The following is a 21,596-nucleotide window of genomic DNA, read 5'->3' on the forward strand; positions in this document are numbered from 1 at the left end:
TCCATCCCGATTGGCTCGGTGTCTCTCAGGCGGCCGCCCCCAGGGAGAGGGATGTCGTCCTCCATAACGACTGGCTCGGGGTCTCCCCGGTGGCTGCGCCAAAACCCCTTCGCGAGGTTGCCTTGTAGCTCATGGGCACGTAGGTGGAGGGCATGCAGCTTGCAACACACACTGCGACATTAAAGCGTATGGACCACTTTTGGGAAAGTAAACACATATAAAGTGCTCTTTTAAAAAGAAAAAAATGCACCATAGATGTTGGCCATGCAAGCTTAGGACCTGAGATGAACAAACTTGCATAGTTTTGGGACCCAAAACTGCATTTTTGAAGTTATAGGGCTAAACTGACAAACCTCCAATAGTTTTGGGACAAAAATCTGCAGTTCCGAAGTTATAGGACTAAACTGAAACACCTCCAATAGTTTTAGGACCCAAGCTACAGTTTCGAGGTTATAGGATTAAATTGACACATCACCAATAGTTTTAGGGCTTATGATGCATTTTACTCTTTTATGTTTTATATGGAATCCTATATACTCCCTCCCTCCGTTCCATAATTCATTTATTTATCTCGGTAGCAGAGTACCTAAGTAGCTGATCCCCACTACTTTTATTTATCTCAACATGAACACATGTCATCTCATTAAAATCCCACCTCAGCATTGATGATCATTATTAGTTGATCCCCATTACTACCTCCGTCTCGGTGTATAAGTCATTCACGTAGTTTTAGGTTGACAATTTAACTATCTAAATATATATTGTATGTGACAAAAATTATATATTTAGAAACTAAATCCATGTAGAATCTATTGATTATTTTTCATGACATATAACATATATTTAATTTCTCAAATTGATGACCTAGAACTACGCGAATCACTTATACATCGAGATGGAGGGAGTAGTTCTATTCGACTCAACATGCACACACCCCACCACATCAAAAGCTCACCACGCACGTATGTTGGAAAAGTTTTTCATTATATTATGCAACTTATACTCAATAAAAACTAACTATAAAATTATCGAATGCAAACATGTGTTATTAGTTTTAGTTAATATATTAATAATAGATATTCATATTTCATACCATCAAATCTCACAGCAATAGATTGCAACTAAATCCCGCAGCAACGCGAGAGTATGGTCTAGTCTAGTTATTACTCTCGCCGTTCGGGAATACTGGTCTTAAATATGGTTGTATCTAGACTTATTTTAGTTATAGATACATCCATTTTATCCATTTTTTAAGACAAGTATTTTCGAACGGAGGGAGTCCTACATATACTTATACATGGGTTCAGGGCGCCACTTTTCGTTTTTCTCCACGCCTTGCATGCTTCCATGGAACAGGGCATTCTTCTAATCCAATTCTCGTCGGTTGATCGTCGGCGGCCGGTCCAACCCTTAAATCCCGTTCCACTTTACGCTTTCAAAAAGGAGAAACATATGCGGAGTCGTAGTATATTGCAAGCAGTACTTAATTTCCACACTCCTTTTCGCACACTTGGCCTCACGTCACGTCTGCACAGCTGCACTCCGGCGAGCCTATAAAACCACGCCGGCGACGCCATTGCTAGCAACAGCCACCGCACCCTTCACAGTTCACACTTGACAATCTGCTCTGTTTCTGATCGGTATTCGGTAGCTGCTAACTGAGCTAGCTAGCTAGCAATGGCGGCGCGGGGAACTGCAGGCGGCAGCACGGCGGTGGTCGTGGGCGTGCTGCTCGTCTGCGCGTTCCTCCATGCGGGGGTGGCGGAGTCGGCGGAGTTCACCGTCGGCGACGGCGGCGGCTGGTCCGTCAACGCCGGCTCCTGGCCCAACGGCAAGCGCTTCAAGGGCCGCGACGTCCTTGGTACGTACACCCTCAGTTTCTAAATGTGACTAAATATAACATTTTTTTACAGTTTTCCTTAATTTAAATACGTGCATACATACATGGATCGATGCCTGCTGCATGAAAATTGTGGTTGATGCCTGCGGATTTGTTGGGTACATGTGCATGCAGTGTTCAATTACGACCCGACGGCGCACAACGTGGTGGCCGTGTCAGCGGAGGGGTACCGGGCGTGCGCCGCGCCGAGCGGCGCCAAGGTGAACAAGTCCGGGGCCGACCGCGTCACGCTCGCCCTCGGCCCAAACTACTTCATCTCCAGCGTCCCCGGCGACTGCCAGGCCGGGATGAAGATCACCGTCACCGCCGCCAAGCAGGGCCGCATCGGCGGAGCGTCCTAATTCAGTCTACATATACCAAGTTCTCGGCCCGTGTGTTGATTATTATCGTAAAGTATGTTGATTATTATCGTAAAGGTGTACTGTACCTGTACTGATTTATTTCCACTACTATGTCACGTTATATGCGTATGTGTAATGATTTTGTACTCGTATACAATAAGCGAGCAAAAGGCACGTGCCGATTATCATTTTGATCTGCCATCACACAGCTGAGGACCTGTGCATATTTTTTATGTAGCGGAGCAAAATGTTTTTCCAAGTGCAAAAACAACAATGCATGAATCGTCAATGCAGATGTAGCCAAAGTTGGCCAATGCTCGAGTATAAAACCAACATCACTCGCAGTTATAAGATTCCAATATCACAAAAGCGCAAGAGCACGTCTTCCGATACCGTAAGCTTTACGAGTACAAAGCATATAAGTGTGTAGTTCCAGATTCAGAAGACAGACAGAAGTAACAGCTTAGACAGGCACGTTTTTTTTGCTACTGTCAACCAAGAGTACAGCTCAAGAACCAACCACACCGCACCGCATGCCCTTTGATCATTTAGACATAGCTGTCAATCAGCGACTTCCTCATGTCATCGACGATCGCTGTGGGCTGGCCTTCTCTCAACTTGAAGACGCTCTCGATGACGGACAGCTCGGTAGCCGTGGTGTCTGAGCCACAGAAGGCGGTCCAGTCGTTCACCGTCATGCCCGCAGCAATGACCTCGCTACCACGGTTCACGGTTCCAGCGACAAGAGGGACTTGGAGGAGTGTGGACAGCTCATCAAGATCTTCAATGGATGTGTGAGGATGGACCTGTGCCACAAAGGAATTGCACATTAACAACTTAACCAATTTTTGCAGAAACATGTAGATCAGAGGTATGCAAATGCAGCAACAACATACCAGTCCACCCCTGTTAGAGAATGCACAGTAGCTGCCAACAAGGATATTTCCTGCAATCGTCTGACGGAACACCTCAACCCCAAGCACATCTGCAATAAGCTCCTCAGTTGCCTGGGGAACCAAACAGGAGATAGTTTAGTTGAAGGTAAGCTAGGAAAGGCACAGGGTCAACAAACAAACATCACTAGGGATGTATAGGCATACCTTGTCAAGGTCAGGGTGTGTGAGCGCAACATGGTCATTGCAGGATATGCAATTGCCAAGGGCAGACAGCCTTTCATCGATGCGCTGAACAACCACTTGATCAGGTATGCAGTTCCTCAGATGCTGAAGCTCTAGAAAATTTTGAAATCCCATAAACATAATAAGCATCACGAAAATCATAATATCACTTGCCTACAGAAATCATGCCTCTCTAGTTGCAAGATTTCTAAGAACTGATACATTACAAGTGCCTGAAGAAACCAGCCTCTATATACATACCAAATCTCTAAGCAACTTCTATGTAATTCCAATAGTATCAACAGTCCTGAAGTACTAAAATCAACTTGAAAGTGCATGCTGGTAGAAAGCAACTTCGTATTCAAAGCATATTAAACCATAAGAGCACTGTGCAGTACGTAACAAGTCAACAACACACAAGACATAACAGAATTATGCAAACAATTGCATCGTAGATTGAGGTACTGTAACAGAGTACCTTGATCAGTGGTTGTGTGTGGCAAGAGAAGTCCATTCTTGTTTCCTGGGGTCATCAAGGTGGTGGTAAGTACACTACAAGTGAGTGAATAGATCAAATGACTGAGTATAAGTTCAAATGCTAACCAACGCAGAGGCGACCAATTATTCTAGTGCCACCGATAGAGGTCTTGACCACAGGAATGACATCTGCAAGCTCAGACTCAAATGTACTGCATAGGTATTCAAAAGATCAATCAGTTAGAGCTGGTTATTCCTCTGCTTCCACCAAAAGTCCAAAGAGCTAAACCAAAGAAAACATCCATTGCTAACCTGTAGAAATTCTCTGATCCTCCAATTGCAACCAGACAGTAGGCATTTGTGAGCTTGGAGAAAACACCAACTTCACAGTTGTTCTCAAACTGGATACCTACAGAAACCACATAGCAAAGAACAAGGTCAAAACCCAAAGGCTACAAGAAGCAGAGTTGCCACAAACAGTACAGCAACTCAGACTAGAAGGGTAATGACTTGTACTGAAAAATCACATAGGAACTTCTAACACTTATCACAGGCACAAGAGCATCCACTTGGAGGTGTACCACATGATTAAACATCACGATTTCATATTCTCAGAGCACAACAGCACCACTTGTATATGAAATGGGGATGTGGTTAACTCAACTGCAATCTCTCATCAAAGTGCGCAACGAACAGCTGCTTATCACAAACTCAAAGCTAATCTAAACATTAATTCGAACTCTAAATCCTAGATACCGAAGAATAAATCATATCCAGATAGCTGAGAATCCTCTCGAAAGGACCAACCGACAACATCTCTAATATGCTGCCTAAATACCAACTGTTCTCAACATCTAGCCACGAAATCGACACTCCAAAACATCCCCGAAACGCGCACCGCGACCGTGGCGACCAACCAGTCAGTCAATCCGAACAGTGAAAAAAACGAGAGGATTCGACAGCCACAGCCGCCCCTTCCGATGCCACCGAATTCGTGGGGGACAAAACGCGCACTGGAGAAAGGGACGGGGAGCTTACGGGTCGCCATGGTCGATTCCTCTTCTTCGCCTCAGCCGCTTCTCGTCTGCAGCAGCAAGCGCGCACCTGCAGATCAAACGCGCGGATGATTCAGCGAGCGACCGGGCAGGGGAGGGGGGTCGCTGGTGCGGGAGAAGGAAGCGAGCGGCGAACCGGGAGGGGGCGGGGGCCGCTGCGGTGGGAGCTAGGGTTTGGGAGCGCGACTTCCGAGAGAATGGGGAACGAGGGGAGAGCCGTGGCAGCGTGGTATATGAGCACGGGCCGCTCGGAGGGACGGCGGCGGCATTGTGTGGGCTGGACGGGCTGGTCCTGTTAGGTCGAGACGTCACAGTCGGCCCGTGCTGATGCTATGGCCCGAGGCTCTCATTCGTGTGTACGGCCCACCAATCGCCGTTGGGCTTCTCTCACTGCGAAATGTTTTGAAAAACCTAATATACTCTGTCTCAAAAAAAAAAACGTAATATACTCTGGAAATCTTCGATTCATGATAAACTGGAAATGACATTTCTAACTTCCATTAAAGAGGTTTTAACTTAAAAAAATTCACATTAATTTAACAAATAATTTTCATGTATTGCAATATAAAAAGCACGAGTTAAGATGGTAATTTTCCGAGATTTTTGAAATTTTTAGTGTCGTGTTATAGTTATTCTTCCAAGGTTGTGGTAAAATATTATAATTTCATCTAGTCACTCATATGTTGCTACATATTTACTGTAGTTTTGTAAATATCACTCAAAGTTTGTGAATAAATGGTGTACCTTCCTCTAATTACTCAGACGTTTTGGAAACTTCATTGTAATTCTGTAATCAAAGGTTGTGAGAAAATGGAATATCTTTCCCTAGTAACTCATATGTTTGGTATTTGTTGCATCTTAACTACTTTGATTTGATCTTGTATGTACGAGAAAATTTGTGTTCTCCATGCATGCATATATTGTTTTTATGTGATATTTCTACAAAAAGAATAAATTGTTTTTGGGATGTGCATGTTATCTGAAATATTCAAAGAAAATATTTCTACATTTAACATGAAATTATATGATGATTGACACGTGTGGGTATACAAGTAAACGATACTTGTGGGTATACGAATTTACTGCTGCAATACACATCCTTCTATCACATCATGGAGAAAACAAGTAAAATTTTATGAAGGCACAATACTCACAAATATCCACAATTATGTTTCAACTGTGTTATTCAAACAAACAAGTTACAATGCCTCGGACCGCACATCTTGGAGGTTCGCTCGCCTCCACCGGCTACTCTGATGGCGACAGGAGGAAGGGAGCATGTACATTGTGTCCGCTCGTCTTCAGTAGTCTACTATCTTACTTAGATTTTCGGTTGTCTATGGCTTCGTCGACGGCGGTGGCTATGGCACTGTTAAATAAGTTTTTGTTTCAAATCTTTCACCAAAGTTTGTGGTTCTGCTGTCTATCGATGTTGGATCTAGGAGGCGGTGTCTACATCGTCCCGGGTCCTTTGGATTTAGTGTAAGTGCATCTAGTGCCATCCCTAGTTGGTTTTGGAGTATTGACGACAAACCTAGTTGAGGGACTAATGTGTTTGTGAGAATTGCAGGATAACACAGGTAGAAGTCCCTCATTGATTTGTTTTCCTACCAGAGATGACCCCTAAAAATATATGAAGACATTTAAGTCAAAGGTGGTAAGTGAAGACATTCATCTTGAAGACTATGACAAGAGAAGACATCGCATGAAGACTATGGAGCGCGAAGACTTAGATCTTTCGTAGTTATTTTTCTTCTTTGTTGAGTCATAGGAACCACCGTACTGTTAAGTGGGGTCCAAGAAAACCAGTCAGAATGACTGAAGTGATGCTTAACCAAAATCCTATGTCTTCGAGTGAAGACTATGAGAGCGAATCTTGTTCAGAGTTGGACAAGTCAGCTTTGCCTGTAGCCCAAGTAAAGTTGTCGTGTGTGTTTGAAATCTGACCGTTGGAACACGTGTCAGTTCCTTAGTGACCCAGGGTCATTTCGGACAAATCGGGTCGGGTTGCCTAGTGGCTATAAATAGCCCACCCCCTACAACCATAAACGGTTGGCTGCTCAGAGTTAAAGTACGGCTTTTGTCGTTTGAGAGCAACCCACCTCGAAGCCTTTGAGAGAGAATTCCTTGCGAGGATAAAGCCCTAACCACCCAGAGTCAAAGAGTGTTAGTCATCACTTAAGTCTTCCTGTCTGTGTGATCTGAAGACTTATTACACTTGAGGACTGTGAATCCTCCAGCCGGTTAGGCGTCGCGTTCTGAGCATCCAAGAGTCATTGTGGATCGCCGGTGAACGAAGTCTGTAAAGGTTTGGGAGTCTACCTTGAAGACTTACCAGAGTGATTGGGCGAGGACTGGGTGTCCTTAGCTCAAGGGGAATAAGGTGAAGACGAGGTCTTCTGAGTTGAATCTCAGCCTCCCTAACCAGAATCATTGTCACAGCAACTGGAACTGGCCCAACAAATCATTGTCTTCAACGAGTCATTGGTTTCATCCTTCCCTTCCCTTTACTTACTGTTGGTCCTTGTGAAGTCATTGTACGATAGCATCACCATTCGACCTCACTAAGTGATTACGTGTACTCATTGGTTTCTCAACATCTTCCTACCCGATCCTTACTGCCTAGCTGTTATTTGTCATTGTGCTTTCACTTCATTGAATACATGACCATGGTTTGCCTAGTGTAGTCTACCTTCCGCTGCATGATAATAGGTTTATTTCTATCGTTTGTCTTTGAAACTTACATGTTTTGAAGACTTTCATAAAAATCGCCTATTCACCCCCCTCTAGTCGATCACTAGCACTTTCAATTGGTATCAGAGCAAGGCACTCCCTTGTTCTGTGTGATTCGGTTTAACCACCTGTAGTTTTAGCTATGTCGACTGCAGGGATAATTAAAGTCTCCGCTGCGTGCCCCGTCTTCGATGGAACTGAATATCCCTACTGGAAGAATAAGATGCGCATGCATCTTGAAGCCATTGATGTTGACCTATGGTATGTCGTCAAGAATGGCATTCCCAAGGCTGGAGAAGGTGTCACTGCCGCTGATGTCAAGAAGTTCGTTCAACTGGACTCTACTGCCAAGAATATCATCTGTGGTCATCTAACCAAAGGACAGTATGGCCGCGTGAGTGCTTTGGAAACATCTAAGCTAGTCTGGGACTGGCTGTCCAAGGTCAACGAAGGCGTCTCAACCCAGAGAGATCAGAGAATCAGTGTCCTTCGCAACCTCTTAAACTGCTTCAAGAGAAATGACAATGAGAATGTCCAGCTCATGTTTGATCGACTCACTGACATCACAAATGAACTTCAAGCCCTCGACGCTACTGAGATCACCAAGCATGAAATCGTCAAGACACTCCTGAGATCACTTGACAGTTCGTTTGACACCCTAGCCCTGATGATTCAAGAACGTCCTGATTTCAAGACACTCGATCCGTCTGACATACTTGAGAGGCTCAACACACACGAGTTTCAGCTTTCTGAGAAAAGAGACATCTACGGTCCCAACTATGGGCGAACTCGTGCCTTGAAGGCAAAGGCTGTCTCCTCATTTGAAGAAGAATCTGACAGCAGTTCTGATGATCCTGAAGACATTGGAAGGGAGCTTGCTATGCTTGTGAAGAAGTTCCAAAAATTCACCAAGAAGAAAGGCCTCAGAAAGTCGTCACGATCAAGATCAAGGAATGATGAAGTTTCTGCTCATGACTACAAGAAGAGAACATGTCACAAGTGCAAGAAACCTGGCCACTACATCTCTGAGTGTCCACAGTGGGACAATGAGAACAACAACAAGAAGAAGAAGAGCAAGGAGTATGACTCTGACGACAAGAAGAAGAAGAAATACTCAAAATCTTCTTCCAAGTCTTCATCACACAAGAAGAGCTCATCTGACAAGGCACGTGCATTTGTTGGCAAGGAAATGGACTCTAAGGATGAGTCCGCTTCTGAGGAGGCGGAGGTGGAGTCTGAGGAGGAGTCCGACTCTAGCATTGCAAGTCTGGCTACAACATACGTTGCCAAGTCCATTTTCAATACTGAAGAAAATGACTTCATCACCGACACTGATGCAAATGACAAGGACTACTCCGCTCCTTCCTACTGCTTTATGGCACGTGGTGCCAAGGTAAACACACGCACTACTCACTATCAAACATCTAGTGACTATGACTCTGACTGTGGTTCCAAACCCAGCTACAAAACACTTGCTAAAATTGCAACTGAACAACAGAAAACCATGGAACACATTCAAAAACTGTTAGACAAAAGCGATGATCTGTTAGACGCTGAAATGACTCGATCTCAATCCTTAATTGAAGACATAAAAAATCTTCACGTTAAGTATGAGGAACTTGAAAGTCATCATGAAACGCTCTCAACAGCTCATGAAAGGCTTTCCTATGATTATCTTCAAAGGAAGCAAGATCTTGAGAAATTGAGAGCGGCTCATGAAGATCTTCAAAAAGAAAACGAGTCACTTTGCGCCGAACAGATCAGTTCAGCTCAGGAAGGATTTGAACCACCATGTCTTAAATGCATTGAGCGTGATAATGCTACTTCTGTTGCTGAATGTTCTACTGCTGCTACTGTTGCAATATCTTCAACTGTTGATGTGGGAACTAACCCCTCTGCTGAGGACACCACTGTTATTGCTGATGAGAATGCTAGGTTGAAGACACTGCTTGAAACAGGGATGTACAAAAGTCTCAAAGGGCATCAGACATTATGTGATGTCCTCAAAAGGCAGATCCTGAACCGAAACCCTAGGAAAGAGGGTGTTTGGTCCGTAAGGAAAATGAATGCTGATGGCTCTTACTGGAAACCTGAGCAGTACCCCAAAACCACATGGGTTGCTGCAAAGGAACCTTCAGTAGATCCATCCACTCTATCTGGCTTCACTTGTGCTAACCCCATTGTTATTGATGAATCCTTTGATGCAAACTATAAACTGTTTAAGAATCAGAATGGTGAAGTGTTTGCCAGGTACATTGGTACTAACTGCAGGAATGGACCGCCTATGAAGAAGATCTGGGTGCCAAAAGGGTGTTTGGAGAATCTTCCTGTGAATGTCATCATGACACCACAGGTGAAGAAGACAAACCCCAGATCACAGGCTTCATACGGTCCAAAGGCTTCATACAGACAGAGGACTCACCTAAGTCAAACTAACGCAAATGTTTTGCAGATAAGCCATACTCAGGCCTATGAATATGAGCGCGGTCCATTAAACCGCCATGTTCATAAGACCAAGAACTATTCTGCTTATTCTTATGAGTACTATTGTCCAGCTGCAAGACTTTTTGCCAGGGCTCCAAAGCCAAAGTTCTCAGATGCTGCACTTAGACTTATTGCTTCGAAGCCACCCCTGAAGATGTGGGTGGCTAAGAAAGCTTAACTCTCTTTTGCAGGGAAAGGTCTCCAGCCGAAAACCAAAATCGTCCGACACTATTGCTGGGGACCTTAAACATCTTGTAGGGCGCAAGATCAAATGCCCAAATGGTCTTATTATGTACTTTGTTCCTGAATCGCTTGCAACTTGTTCTATCAATCCTAATCTCGATCTAAGCTTTAATAATCCACTGGTTCGTCAAATGTTTTTGCTTCACAATTCTCTTCGTGAAGCCTATCCCCCTAACTACACTGTAGGTTACGACACCAGCTGCTTCAGAATGGATTATTGATAGTGGGTGTACAAATCACATGACTGGCAAGTGAAGCCTTCTCATGGACTCAACTTTACGTCCATCAGACAAAAGTCACATCACATTTGCTGACACTGGTAAAAGCAAGGTATTGGGTCTAGGTAGAGTTGCAATCTCAAAGGATCAACACATGGATAAAATCATGCTTGTTGAATCCCTTGGTTTCAACTTAATGTCTGTCTCAATGCTTTGCGATTTAAACATGATTGTGATGTTTGGAAAATATCGTTGCCTTGTACTAATGGGATCTGACAAGTCTCTAGTGTTTGAAGGGTATCGGAAAGATGATTTGTATGTGGTAGATTTCTCAGCAGGACCACAACTTGCAGTATGTCTTCTAGCAAAAGCTTCTGAATGCTGGCTCTGGCATCGAAGGCTAGGGCATGCTGGCATGAGGAACCTCCACACCCTTGCAAGGAAGAAGCATGTCATAAGCATCGAGGGTGTCAAGTTCAAGAAGGATCACTTATGCGGTGCCTGTGAAGCAGGAAAGATGACGAGGGCCAAGCATCCCTCGAAGACAATCATGACAACGACTCAACCCTTCGAACTGCTACACATGGATCTTTTTGGTCCCACTCATTACTCAACTCTTACTACTACTGCTTGTCTCTATGGCTTTGTCATTGTTGATGATTATTCAAGATATACTTGGGTGCATATAATCCTTTACAAGACTGAAGTGCAGGATGTCTTCAGACGCTTCGCCAGTCGAGCAATGAACAACTATGGCGCCAAGATAAAGCACATCAGAAGTGACAATGGCACTGAATTCAAGAACACTGGCCTTGATACATATCTTGATACTTTGGGCATCACACATGAATTCTCAGCTCCGTACACGCCACAGCAGAATGGCATCGTCGAACGCAAGAACAGAACACTTATTGAGATGGCTCGAATGATGCTTGATGAATACAAGACTCCAAGAAAATTCTGGCCTGAAGCCATTGACACTGCATGCCATATCATCAACCGTGTTTATCTTCACAAGCTTCTGAACAAGACATCCTATGAGCTCCTTACTGGCAAGAAGCCAAATGTCAGCTACTTCAGAGTATTTGGCGCCAAGTGCTGGATCAAGGATCCACATCACACTTCAAAGTTTGCACCAAAAGCACATGAGGGTTTTATGCTTGGATATGGAAAGGATTCTCACTCCTATAGAGTCTTCAATCTCTTTCATTACAAAGTGGTTGAAACAGTGGATGTGCGGTTCGATGAAACTAACGGCTCACAAAGAGAGCAACTGCCAAATGTGCTAGATGGGGTTCCATCCAGTGAATCAATCAAACTTATGGGAACTGGAGAAATCATACCTTCTGAAGCTCAACCCGAAGAAGAACTTATCATCTCCGCACCTGAGCAACCTGAAGATAATGCTCAGCCTGAAGACAATCCCTCTAACAATGACAATGATCAGCAAGAGCAAAACCTTCGTCATGTACATCCTCGTGTTGCAAATGAAGTGCAGATTGAGAGAATAATCGATAGCATCAATGCACCAGGTCCACTCACTCGTTCAAAGGCAACTCAGCTAGCAAATTTCTATGGGCACTTCGCATTTGTCTCAATAACAGAACCCAAGAAAGTTGAAGAAGCCTTCATGGAACCTGAATGGATTCAAGCTATGCAAGAAGAGCTTCAACAATTTGAGCTGAATAATGTATGGGAACTGGTTAAGCGTCCTGATCCTCAGAAGCACAATATAATATGCACCAAATGGATATATCGCAACAAGCAAGATGAGCATGGTCAAGTTGTCAGAAACAAAGCTCGTCTCGTTGCTCAAGGATACACTCAAGTTGAAGGGGTTGACTTCGATGAAACATTTGCTCCTGTGGCTAGACTTGAAGCCATATGCATACTGCTGGCCTATGCAAATCATCACAACATACTTCTATATCAAATGGATGTGAAGAGCGCTTTTCTCAATGGCAAGATTGAAGAAGAAGTATATGTCGCACAACCACCTAGCTTTGAAGACCCAAAACATCCTGACATGGTATACAAGCTCAACAAGGCACTGTATGGCCTCAAACAAGCCCCTCGGGCTTGGTATGACACACTCAAAGACTTCCTGAAGAGCAAAGGCTTCAAATCTGGTTCCCTCGACCCCACTCTCTTCACAAAGACATATGATGGTGAACTGTTTGTGTGCCAAATATATGTGGATGACATTATCTTCGGCTGCACCAATCAGAAACACAGTGAAGAGTTTGGATATATGATGCAAGAGCAATATCAGATGTTCATGATGGGTGAGCTGAAGTTCTTCCTTAGTCTTCAAATACGTCAGCAACACAACGGCATCTTTATATCTCAAGAGAAGTATCTCAAAGATTTCCTGAAGAAGTTTGGTATGCAAGACTGCAAAGGCTTCACGACGCCAATGCCAGCCAAACATCATCTGGGTCCCGACGACAATGGTAAAGAGTTCGATGAAAAGGTATACCACTCCATGATTGGTTCTTTACTTTATCTATGTGCATCTAGGCCAGATATTATGCTTAGTGTTTGCATGTGTGCTCGATTCCAAGCGACGCCAAAGGAATCGCATCACTTAGCTGTGAAGCGAATTCTTCGATATTTGGCTTACACCCCAACTCTAGGATTATGGTATCCAAAGGGCTTAGAGTTTGATCTGGTTGGATTCTCGGATGCTGATTATGCTGGTGACAAGGTGGATCGCAAGTCTACATCAGGCACATGTCATTTTCTGGGACGATCACTTGTATGTTGGTCTTCAAAGAAGCACAACTGTGTATCTCTCTCTACTGCTGAATCTGAATACATTGCTGCTGGATCTTGCTGCGCTCAGCTTCTGTGGATGAAGCAAACACTCAAAGACTATGGCATTCATCTGAAGCAAGTGCCACTCTACTACGACAACGAAAGCGCCATCAAGATTGCCAACAATCCAGTTCAGCACTCGAAGACAAAGCACATTGAAATTCGTCATCACTTTATCAGAGATCATGTTGTGAAGGAAGATATTGATATCATACACGTCAACACTGAAGAGCAATTGGCAGATATCTTCACCAAGCCCTTGGATGAGAAGAGATTTTGCAAGTTACGGTGTGAGCTAAATATCTTGGAATCCTCAAATGTCCTGTGATCAGGCACACATCCTAACACTTATGCATATTGATGACTTAGATGTGCAACACACGAAGTAAAGTATATCTTCAATCAATGAAGACATACATTCTAAGTGTGAATACATTAATGTGGAATTTGACTTCGGAGCGCCACGATAATTGTGCGCCGTGTCTGGGTCTAACACTTCCTATATGGTGGGTAACGCCACCACAAAATTCGTCTGTTTGAAGTGTTTTACCCATGGTGTTACATTTGCTGTGTCTTCACATTTGGTTTGGTTTCAATCTCAACATGTCTTCATGATTATCTTCATTATGTTGATCATATATATATATATATATATATATATATATATACTAGTGTTCTGTCCTCTACAACATTCACTTATAACTATGTCTTCTTGTTGAGTCTTTTGAACTAAGTGAATGTGATCGGACCCTACCCTCTCTATGCTTTCTATCTCAAACTCTATCTCTCCAAATCATATGCATTCTATTGAAACTGTCGAATGTCTTCTCTGCGTCCTTGTCAGCAGAAGATACAGAGAGAAACATTAAGTCCGTTTTCAATGCCAATTCCTTCACCTGAAACCCGAAGAAGTGGGAACGACCACCCGACAATCCAGGCGTGCGTGGGAACATGGAACAACCTCCGATATGCTGCATGATGGCCACGTGTTCTTCAGATGTGAATCGCCATGGGCACCTGTGTAATAACGTTGTGCCGTCCCTATCCCTATAAATACACGCCTCACCGCAGTCATTATCCTTTCTTCCACTCTCGCATGAACCCTAGCACCACCGCTAGCCCTCGACGATGCCGGCGACGAAGCGCTTAGCTGCCGCGACCTCTCCGACACCGTCTTCACGCTGGCCGCGGACATCGTCTTCTCCGCCGTCGTCGTAGGTGTCCTCCGTCGCCAAGTTAGGGCACGGACGATCGAAATGCTCGGCCTCCTCTTCCACTCTGTCTAGCAGTTCCTTGTGTGGTAAATAAAACTTCCTTTTTACGGCCCCTTTGATCCTATAGATTCGTCACTTTCTACCACAAGCAGTTTCTGTTCACACATGTTGGATCCACTTCATACTGCATCTCATATTATGCCTAGTATGTTCATTTATGCTTCACAAAGTAGTTAGATTCCTCACTTGTACTGATCTGTGGATTCGTACAAATCTGGAACCAACTCCTTATCTATGAGTGAATGTCTTCGCATGATGAGGTCAATGTCTTCTAAACTGATTTATCTTCAAAATCTTCTGAGAATGCATATGACCTCTTCCCCTTCCCTCGCACCTTAATGCTGTCATAGGTACATGTCCGTGGGAGAATCCCTTGGTTCTCATAGTCTGCATTCATTTGCAGAATTCTTACAGCATCATATAAATTCTCCCGAAGCCAGTTCCTGTTTGTCCAACAAGCGAGAGCCCTTGAAGCCTTTGAACGTATTGAAGCCATTCAGTTTGAAGTTCATGGCTACAGAGAAATCTGCAAGGAAGGGAGGCAGACATCATCGTGGAAACACTGCTAAGGACCTGCCACCAGATCTATATGAGCAATACAAGTCAGATCCAGAAGAAACCTATGGAGAACGCAAGAACCAAATCCAATGGATTCAAAGACATTGGACAGAGGAATGGTTCAAGTACAGATTCGTCACTGACGAATATGCTGAGAAGAGTGCCATCAAGGGACCATGGGGAGATATCATATACAAAGGTCTTCAACCCAAATCACAGTCCGAAGCTATTGCTCAAGGCTTTTACCCATGCATGCTTCGTGGACCTCAGCCTGCTAATGCCGACCCATCCTCTCTGCTATGGTGTCGCGAAGACAATCTCTTCAAGCACAACTATCAGTTTGCTCAAAACTCTGCCAAGGAAAACAAGAAGTCATTAGGATTAGACTTCAACCCAGGCCCCTCTGCTCCCCGTGCCGATGGCACCCTCGAAGCTGAACCCAATCTTGTTGGGCCCTTCTACAATCTGGAAGGTCTCATCACTCACATCATGGTTCAAGGGACAGCTGTGGATGAGCCTGCAGATGACGCTGAATCTAATGAAGCGCCTGCAGCGCCGAAGCCAAAGAAACTGAAGCAACCTAAAGCTTCAAAGCCTGCCTCAGCACCAAAAATCTTACAGGCGAGGCCACTGGCTACTGCACCTCCTGAAGACAGTGCAGTCTGAAGATCTGTCACGTATCTCCAAGCCCCCGAGAGTCAAGATGCCTCTGCCACACACCAGCCAAGAACTGACTGCTGCTGCCATTCTGCGCAACGATGCCATTGATCTGTCCAGTGATGAAGATCTGGCAGATGACGCTCTTGAACAACTGATCAAGAGCAAAGAAGAAGCAGAAATCTTCAACAATTTGCCTTTCTTTGACGTGGCAATCATCCACGACTTCATCGATGAGTGGTTTGAAACGCCCAACCTCAGCTTTGAAGACCTACAACTTCCCATTGGCCTCAGTGTCGCCTTCCATGGCGCCATTACTTCCGAGCTAGCTCTAGCTCAGCGCATCGTCGAACTGAAGCAAAAGATTGACTTTGAGAAAGCTCATTTCAAGAAGCAGATGGCCAAGCTCAGCATGCAAGAGGTCAAGAACTTCAAGATCATGCTGCACGAGCTCAAAGAAGCCTTTCTCAAGAAGCGTGAAGAAGCTCAAGGTTCTCATGAGCGCATGAAGAGCCTGGCTGACAAGTGTGTGCAAGCCTACAATGAGGCTGAGAAGCGCAAGGCCCTTGGGCATCCTGGCATCGACCCCAGGATGACTGCAAAGCAGCAGAAGAAGAAGCCCGCTATGGCCGAACCCAACGCACCAAGGCAGGAAGCACATCCCATTGTCTTCCCAACTAGCATGACTGGCTCGAAGCCAAAAGCCAGGTCTACAGCTTCAGAATTGAAGAAGACGAGGACTGCTGAGGCTGAAGCCAGGAAGCGGAAACATCCTGAAGCCTCTGCTGCTGCTCCCTCCAAAAAGAAGCGCAAGACCAAGAAGGATCGGGCTGCTCCCACAGAGCCCTTAATTGTTGAACCCATCTTCATGGTTCACCCTGCCGCTGAACATCAAGAGCGTCAACTGACTGTCCCTGAGCCTGCTTTCACAGAGGCTCATGAAGCTGAAGACATTAGTCACCATGACCATGTTGAAGATGATGTAGTACTTCCTCAGATCGAGCACCAACAGGTATCATCGCCTGTGCTTACGCACAACGAACTCATCAGCATTGGTCGTCCTGTGACGCCAATTGCTCAGGATGCATCATGGGCTGATCACCCACAACAACAAGTCACACCACCCCGGCAAGAAGAAGAAGATGACCTTGAGGCCCAGCCAACTCCATCTCCAAAGGCGTCGCCTGCGTTACGCAGGCTTCGCAAAGGACCAAGGTCTCAAGTCTCCGAGTCTGAGGCTAAAACTGCTAAAGACATTCCGGCTGCATCACCCGATGACACCCAAGAAGAAGAACGTGTTGGAAATATGCCCTAGAGGCAATAATAAAAGGATTATTATTATATTTCCTTGTTCATGATAATTGTCTTTTATTCATGCTATAATTGTGTTATCCGGAAATCGTAATACATGTGTGAATACTTAGACACCAACATGTCCCTAGTAAGCCTCTAGTTGACTAGCTCGTTGATCAACAAATAGTCATGATTTCCTGACTATGGACATTGGATGTCATTGATAACGGGATCACATCATTAGGAGAATGATGTGATGGACAAGACCCAATCCTAAACATAGCATAAGATCGTATAGTTCGTTTGCTAGAGTTTTTCCAATGTCAAGTATCTTTTCCTTAGACCATGAGATCGTGTAACTCCCGGACACCGTAGGAGTGCTTTGGGTGTACCAAACGTCACAACGTAACTGGGTGGCTATAAAGGTATACTACGGGTATCTCCGAAAGTGTCTGTTGGGTTGGCACGGATCAAGACTAGGATTTGTCACTCCGTATGACGGAGAGGTATCTCTAGGCCCACTCGGTAATGCATCATCATAATGAGCTCAAAGTGACCAAGTGTCTGGTCACGGGATCATGCATTACGGTACGAGTAAAGTGACTTGCCGGTAACGAGATTGAACGAGGTATTGGGATACCGACGATCGAATCTCGGGCAAGTAACGTACCAATTGACAAAGGGAATTGTATACGGGGTTGCGTGAATCCTCGACATCGTGGTTCATCCGATGAGATCATCGAGGAGCATGTGGGAGCCAACATGGGTATCCAGATCCCGCTGTTGGTTATTGACCGGAGAGCTGTCTCGGTCATGTCTACATGTCTCCCGAACCCGTAGGGTCTACACACTTAAGGTTCGGTGACGCTAGAGTTGTAGGGATATGTATATGCAGTAACCCGAATGTTGTTCGGAGTCCCGGATGAGATCCCGGACGTCACGAGGAGTTCCGGAATGGTCCGGAGGTAAAGAATTATATATAGGAAGTGCTATTTCGGCCATCGGGACAAGTTTCGGGGTCAACGGTATTGTACCGGGACCACCGGAAGGGTCCCGGGGGTCCACCGGGTGGGGCCACCTATCCCGGAGGGCCCCATGGGCTGAAGTGGGAAGGGATCCAGCCCAAAGTGGGCTGGGGCACCACTTCCCTTAGGGCCCATGCGCCTAGGGAGGGGAAACCCTAAAGGGGGGCGCCCCCTTGCTTGGGGGCAAGCCCCCCACCCCTTGGCCGCCGCCCCCCCTAGGCCCCCCTATATATAGTGGGGGGGATGGAGGACCTCTCACCTATGCCATTGGTGCCTCCCTCTCCCTCTCCAACACCTCCTCCTCCTCCATAGAGCTTGGCGAAGCCCTGCCGGAGTACTGCAGCTCCACCACCACCACGCCGTCGTGCTGCTGCTGGAGCCATCTTCCTCAACCTCTCCTTCCCCTTGCTGGATCAAGAAGGAGGAGACGTTATGCTGACCGTACGTGTGTTGAACGCGGAGGTGCCGTTCGTTCGGCGCTAGGATCGCCGGTGATTTGGATCACGTCGAGTACGACTTCCTCATCCCCGTTCTTTGAACGCTTCCGCGCATGATCTACAAAGGTATGTAGATGCAATCCGATCACTCATTGCTAGATGAACTCATAGATGGATCTTGGTGAAACCGTAGGGAAATTTTTGTTTTCTGCATCGTTCCCCAACAGTGGCATCATGAGCTAGGTCTATGCGTAGTTCTCTATGCACGAGTAGAACACAATTTGTTGTGGGCGTTGATGTTGTCAACTTTCTTGCCGCTACTAGTCTTATCTTGCTTCAGCGGTATTGTGGGATGAAGCGGCCCGGACCAACCTTACACGTACGCTTACGTGAGACCGGTTCCACCGACTGACATGCACTAGTTGCATAAGGTGGCTGGCGGGTGTCTGTCTCTCCCACTTTAGTTGGAGCGGATTCGATGAAAAGGGTCCTTATGAAGGGTAAATAGAAGTTGACAAATCACGTTGTGGCTTTCACGTAGGTAAGAAAACGTTCTTGCTAGAACCCTCTTGCAGCCACGTAAAACTTGCAACAACAATTAGAGGACGTCTAACTTGTTTTTGCAGCAAGTGCTTTGTGATATGATATGGCCAAAGTTGTGATGAATGATGAATGATATATATGTGATGTATGAGATGTTCATGCTATTGTAATAGGAATCACGACTTGCATGTCGATGAGTATGACAACCGGCAGGAGCCATAGGAGTTGTCTTTATTTTTTGTATGACCTGCGTGTCATTGAGAAACGCCATGTAAATTACTTTACTTTATTGCTAAACGTGTTAGCCATAGTAGTAGAAGTAATAGTTGGCGAGCAACTTCATGGAGACACGATGATGGATCATGATGATGGATCATGGTGTCAAGCCGGTGACAAGATGATCATGGAGCCCCAAGATGGAGATCAAAGGAGCTATGTGATATTGGCCATATCATGTCACTATTATTATTTGATTGCATGTGATGTTTATCATGTTTTGCATCTTGTTTACTTAGAACGACGGTAGTAAATAAGATGATCCCTCATAATAATTTCAAGAAAGTGTTCCCCCTAACTGTGCACCGTTGCGACAGTTCGTTGTTTCGAAGCACCACGTGATGATCGGGTGTGATAGATTCTAACGTTCACATACAACGGGTGTAAGACAGATTTACACATGCAAACACTTAGGTTGACTTGACGAAACTAGCATGTACAGACATGGCCTCGGAACACAGAAGACCGAAAGGTCGAGCATGAGTCGTATAGAAGATACGATCAACATGAAGATGTTCACCGATGTTGGCTAGTCCGTCTCACATGATGATCGGACACGGCCTAGTTAACTCGGATCATGTTATACTTAGATGACCGAAGGGATGTCTATCTAAGTGGGAGTTCATTGAATAATTTGATTAAATGAACTTAATTATCATGAGCTTAGTCTAAAATCTTTACAATATGTCTTGTAGATCAAATGGCCCACGTTGTCCTCAACTTCAACGCGTTCCTAGAGAAAACCAAGCTGAAAGACGATGGCAGCAACTATACGGACTGGGTCTGGAACCTGAGGATCATCCTCATAGCTGCCAAGAAAGATTATGTCCTAGAAGCACCGCTAGGTGACGCACCCGTTTCAGAGAACCAAGACGTTATGAACGCTTGGCAGTCACGTGCTGATGATTACTCCCTCGTTCAGTGCGGCATGCTTTACAGCTTAGAACCGGGGCTCCAAAAGCGTTTTGAGAAACACGGAGCATATGAGATGTTCGAAGAGCTGAAAATGGTTTTCCAAGCTCATGCCCGGGTCGAGAGATATGAAGTCTCCGACAAGTTCTTCAGCTGTAAGATGGAGGAAAATAGTTCTATCAGTGAGCACATACTCACTATGTCTGGGTTACATAACCGCTTGACTCAGCTGGGAGTTAATCTCCTGGATGATGCGGTCATTGACAGAATCCTCCAGTCGCTTCCACCAAGCTACAAGAGCTTTGTGATGAACTTCAATATGCACGGGATGGAAAAGACCATTCCTGAAGTATTTGCAATGCTGAAATCAGCAGAGGTAGAAGTCAAAAAGGAACATCAAGTGTTGATGGTGAATAAAACCACTAAGTTCAAGAAAGGCAAGGGTAAAAAGAACTTCAAGAAGGACGACAAGGGAGTTGCCGCGCCCGGTAAGCAAGCTGCCGGGAAGAAGCCAAAGAATGGACCCAAGCCCGAGACTGAGTGCTTTTATTGCAAGGGAAGTGGTCACTGGAAGCGGAACTGCCCCAAATACTTAGCAGACAAGAAGGCCGGCAAAACGAAAGGTATATGTGATATACATGTAATTGATGTGTACCTTACCAGTACTCGTAGTAGCTCCTGGGTATTTGATACCGGTGCAGTTGCTCACATTTGTAACTCAAAGCAGGAGCTGCGGAATAAGCAGAGACTGGCGAAGGACGAGGTGACGATGCGTGTCGGGAATGGTTCCAAGGTCGATGTGATCGCCGTCGACACGCTACCTCTACATTTACCTACGGGATTAGTTTTGAACCTCAATAATTGTTATTTAGTACCAGCTTTGAGCATGAACATTGTATCAGGATCTCGTTTAATTCGAGATGGCTACTCATTTAAATCCGAGAATAATGGTTGTTCTATTTATATGAGAGATATGTTTTATGGTCATGCTCCGATGGTGAATGGTTTATTCTTAATGAATCTCGAGCGTAATGCTACACATATTCATAGTGTGAGTACCAAAATATGTAAGGTTGATAATGATAGTCCCACATACTTGTGGCACTGCCGCCTTGGTCACATAGGTGTCAAACGCATGAAGAAGCTCCGTGCAGATGGACTTTTAGAGTCTCTTGATTACGAATCATTTGACACGTGCGAACCATGCCTCATGGGAAAAATGACCAAGACTCCGT

General features: G+C 45.1%; 2 protein-coding genes across 2 annotated transcripts; one reads left to right on the plus strand and one right to left on the minus strand.

Annotated features, from left to right (window-relative positions):
* The first annotated feature begins 1,401 nt into the window (after positions 1-1,401).
* Positions 1,402-2,467, plus strand: LOC123187797 (chemocyanin). Its single transcript, XM_044599737.1, has 2 exons — positions 1,402-1,861; positions 2,015-2,467. Exons 1-2 carry the CDS (start codon positions 1,678-1,680, stop codon positions 2,239-2,241), a joined length of 411 nt encoding a protein of 136 aa, XP_044455672.1. The 5' UTR covers positions 1,402-1,677; the 3' UTR covers positions 2,242-2,467.
* A 98-nt stretch (positions 2,468-2,565) lies between these two features.
* On the minus strand, positions 2,566-5,160 carry LOC123187796 (eukaryotic translation initiation factor 6-2). The gene is made up of 8 exons (XM_044599736.1): positions 5,028-5,160; positions 4,875-4,940; positions 4,149-4,245; positions 3,963-4,048; positions 3,838-3,882; positions 3,342-3,472; positions 3,138-3,248; positions 2,566-3,047 (listed from the first exon to the last, which is right to left on the minus strand). The coding sequence occupies exons 2-8, from the start codon at positions 4,882-4,884 to the stop codon at positions 2,790-2,792; spliced, it is 738 nt and encodes a 245-aa protein (XP_044455671.1). The 5' UTR covers positions 4,885-4,940; positions 5,028-5,160; the 3' UTR covers positions 2,566-2,789.
* Between the last annotated feature and the right edge of the window lie 16,436 nt (positions 5,161-21,596).

The sequence above is a fragment of the Triticum aestivum genome, chromosome 2A (genome assembly GCF_018294505.1).
Source record: "Triticum aestivum cultivar Chinese Spring chromosome 2A, IWGSC CS RefSeq v2.1, whole genome shotgun sequence".
In the NCBI taxonomy this organism is placed as follows: Eukaryota; Viridiplantae; Streptophyta; class Magnoliopsida; order Poales; family Poaceae; genus Triticum; species Triticum aestivum.

Excerpts from the sequence above, each read along its gene's own strand:
- LOC123187796 (XM_044599736.1), bottom strand. Across the intron at positions 3,473-3,837 it reads ACACACAACCACTGATCAAG|AGCTTCAGCATCTGAGGAAC; the intron begins GTACTCTGTTAC and ends AAAATTTTCTAG. Across the intron at positions 3,249-3,341 it reads CACACCCTGACCTTGACAAG|GCAACTGAGGAGCTTATTGC; the intron begins GTATGCCTATAC and ends TTGGTTCCCCAG.
- LOC123187797 (XM_044599737.1), top strand. The coding sequence starts at position 1,678 with ATGGCGGCGCGGGGAACTGCAGGCGGCAGCACGGCGGTGGTCGTGGGC. Across the intron at positions 1,862-2,014 it reads CAAGGGCCGCGACGTCCTTG|TGTTCAATTACGACCCGACG; the intron begins GTACGTACACCC and ends ATGTGCATGCAG.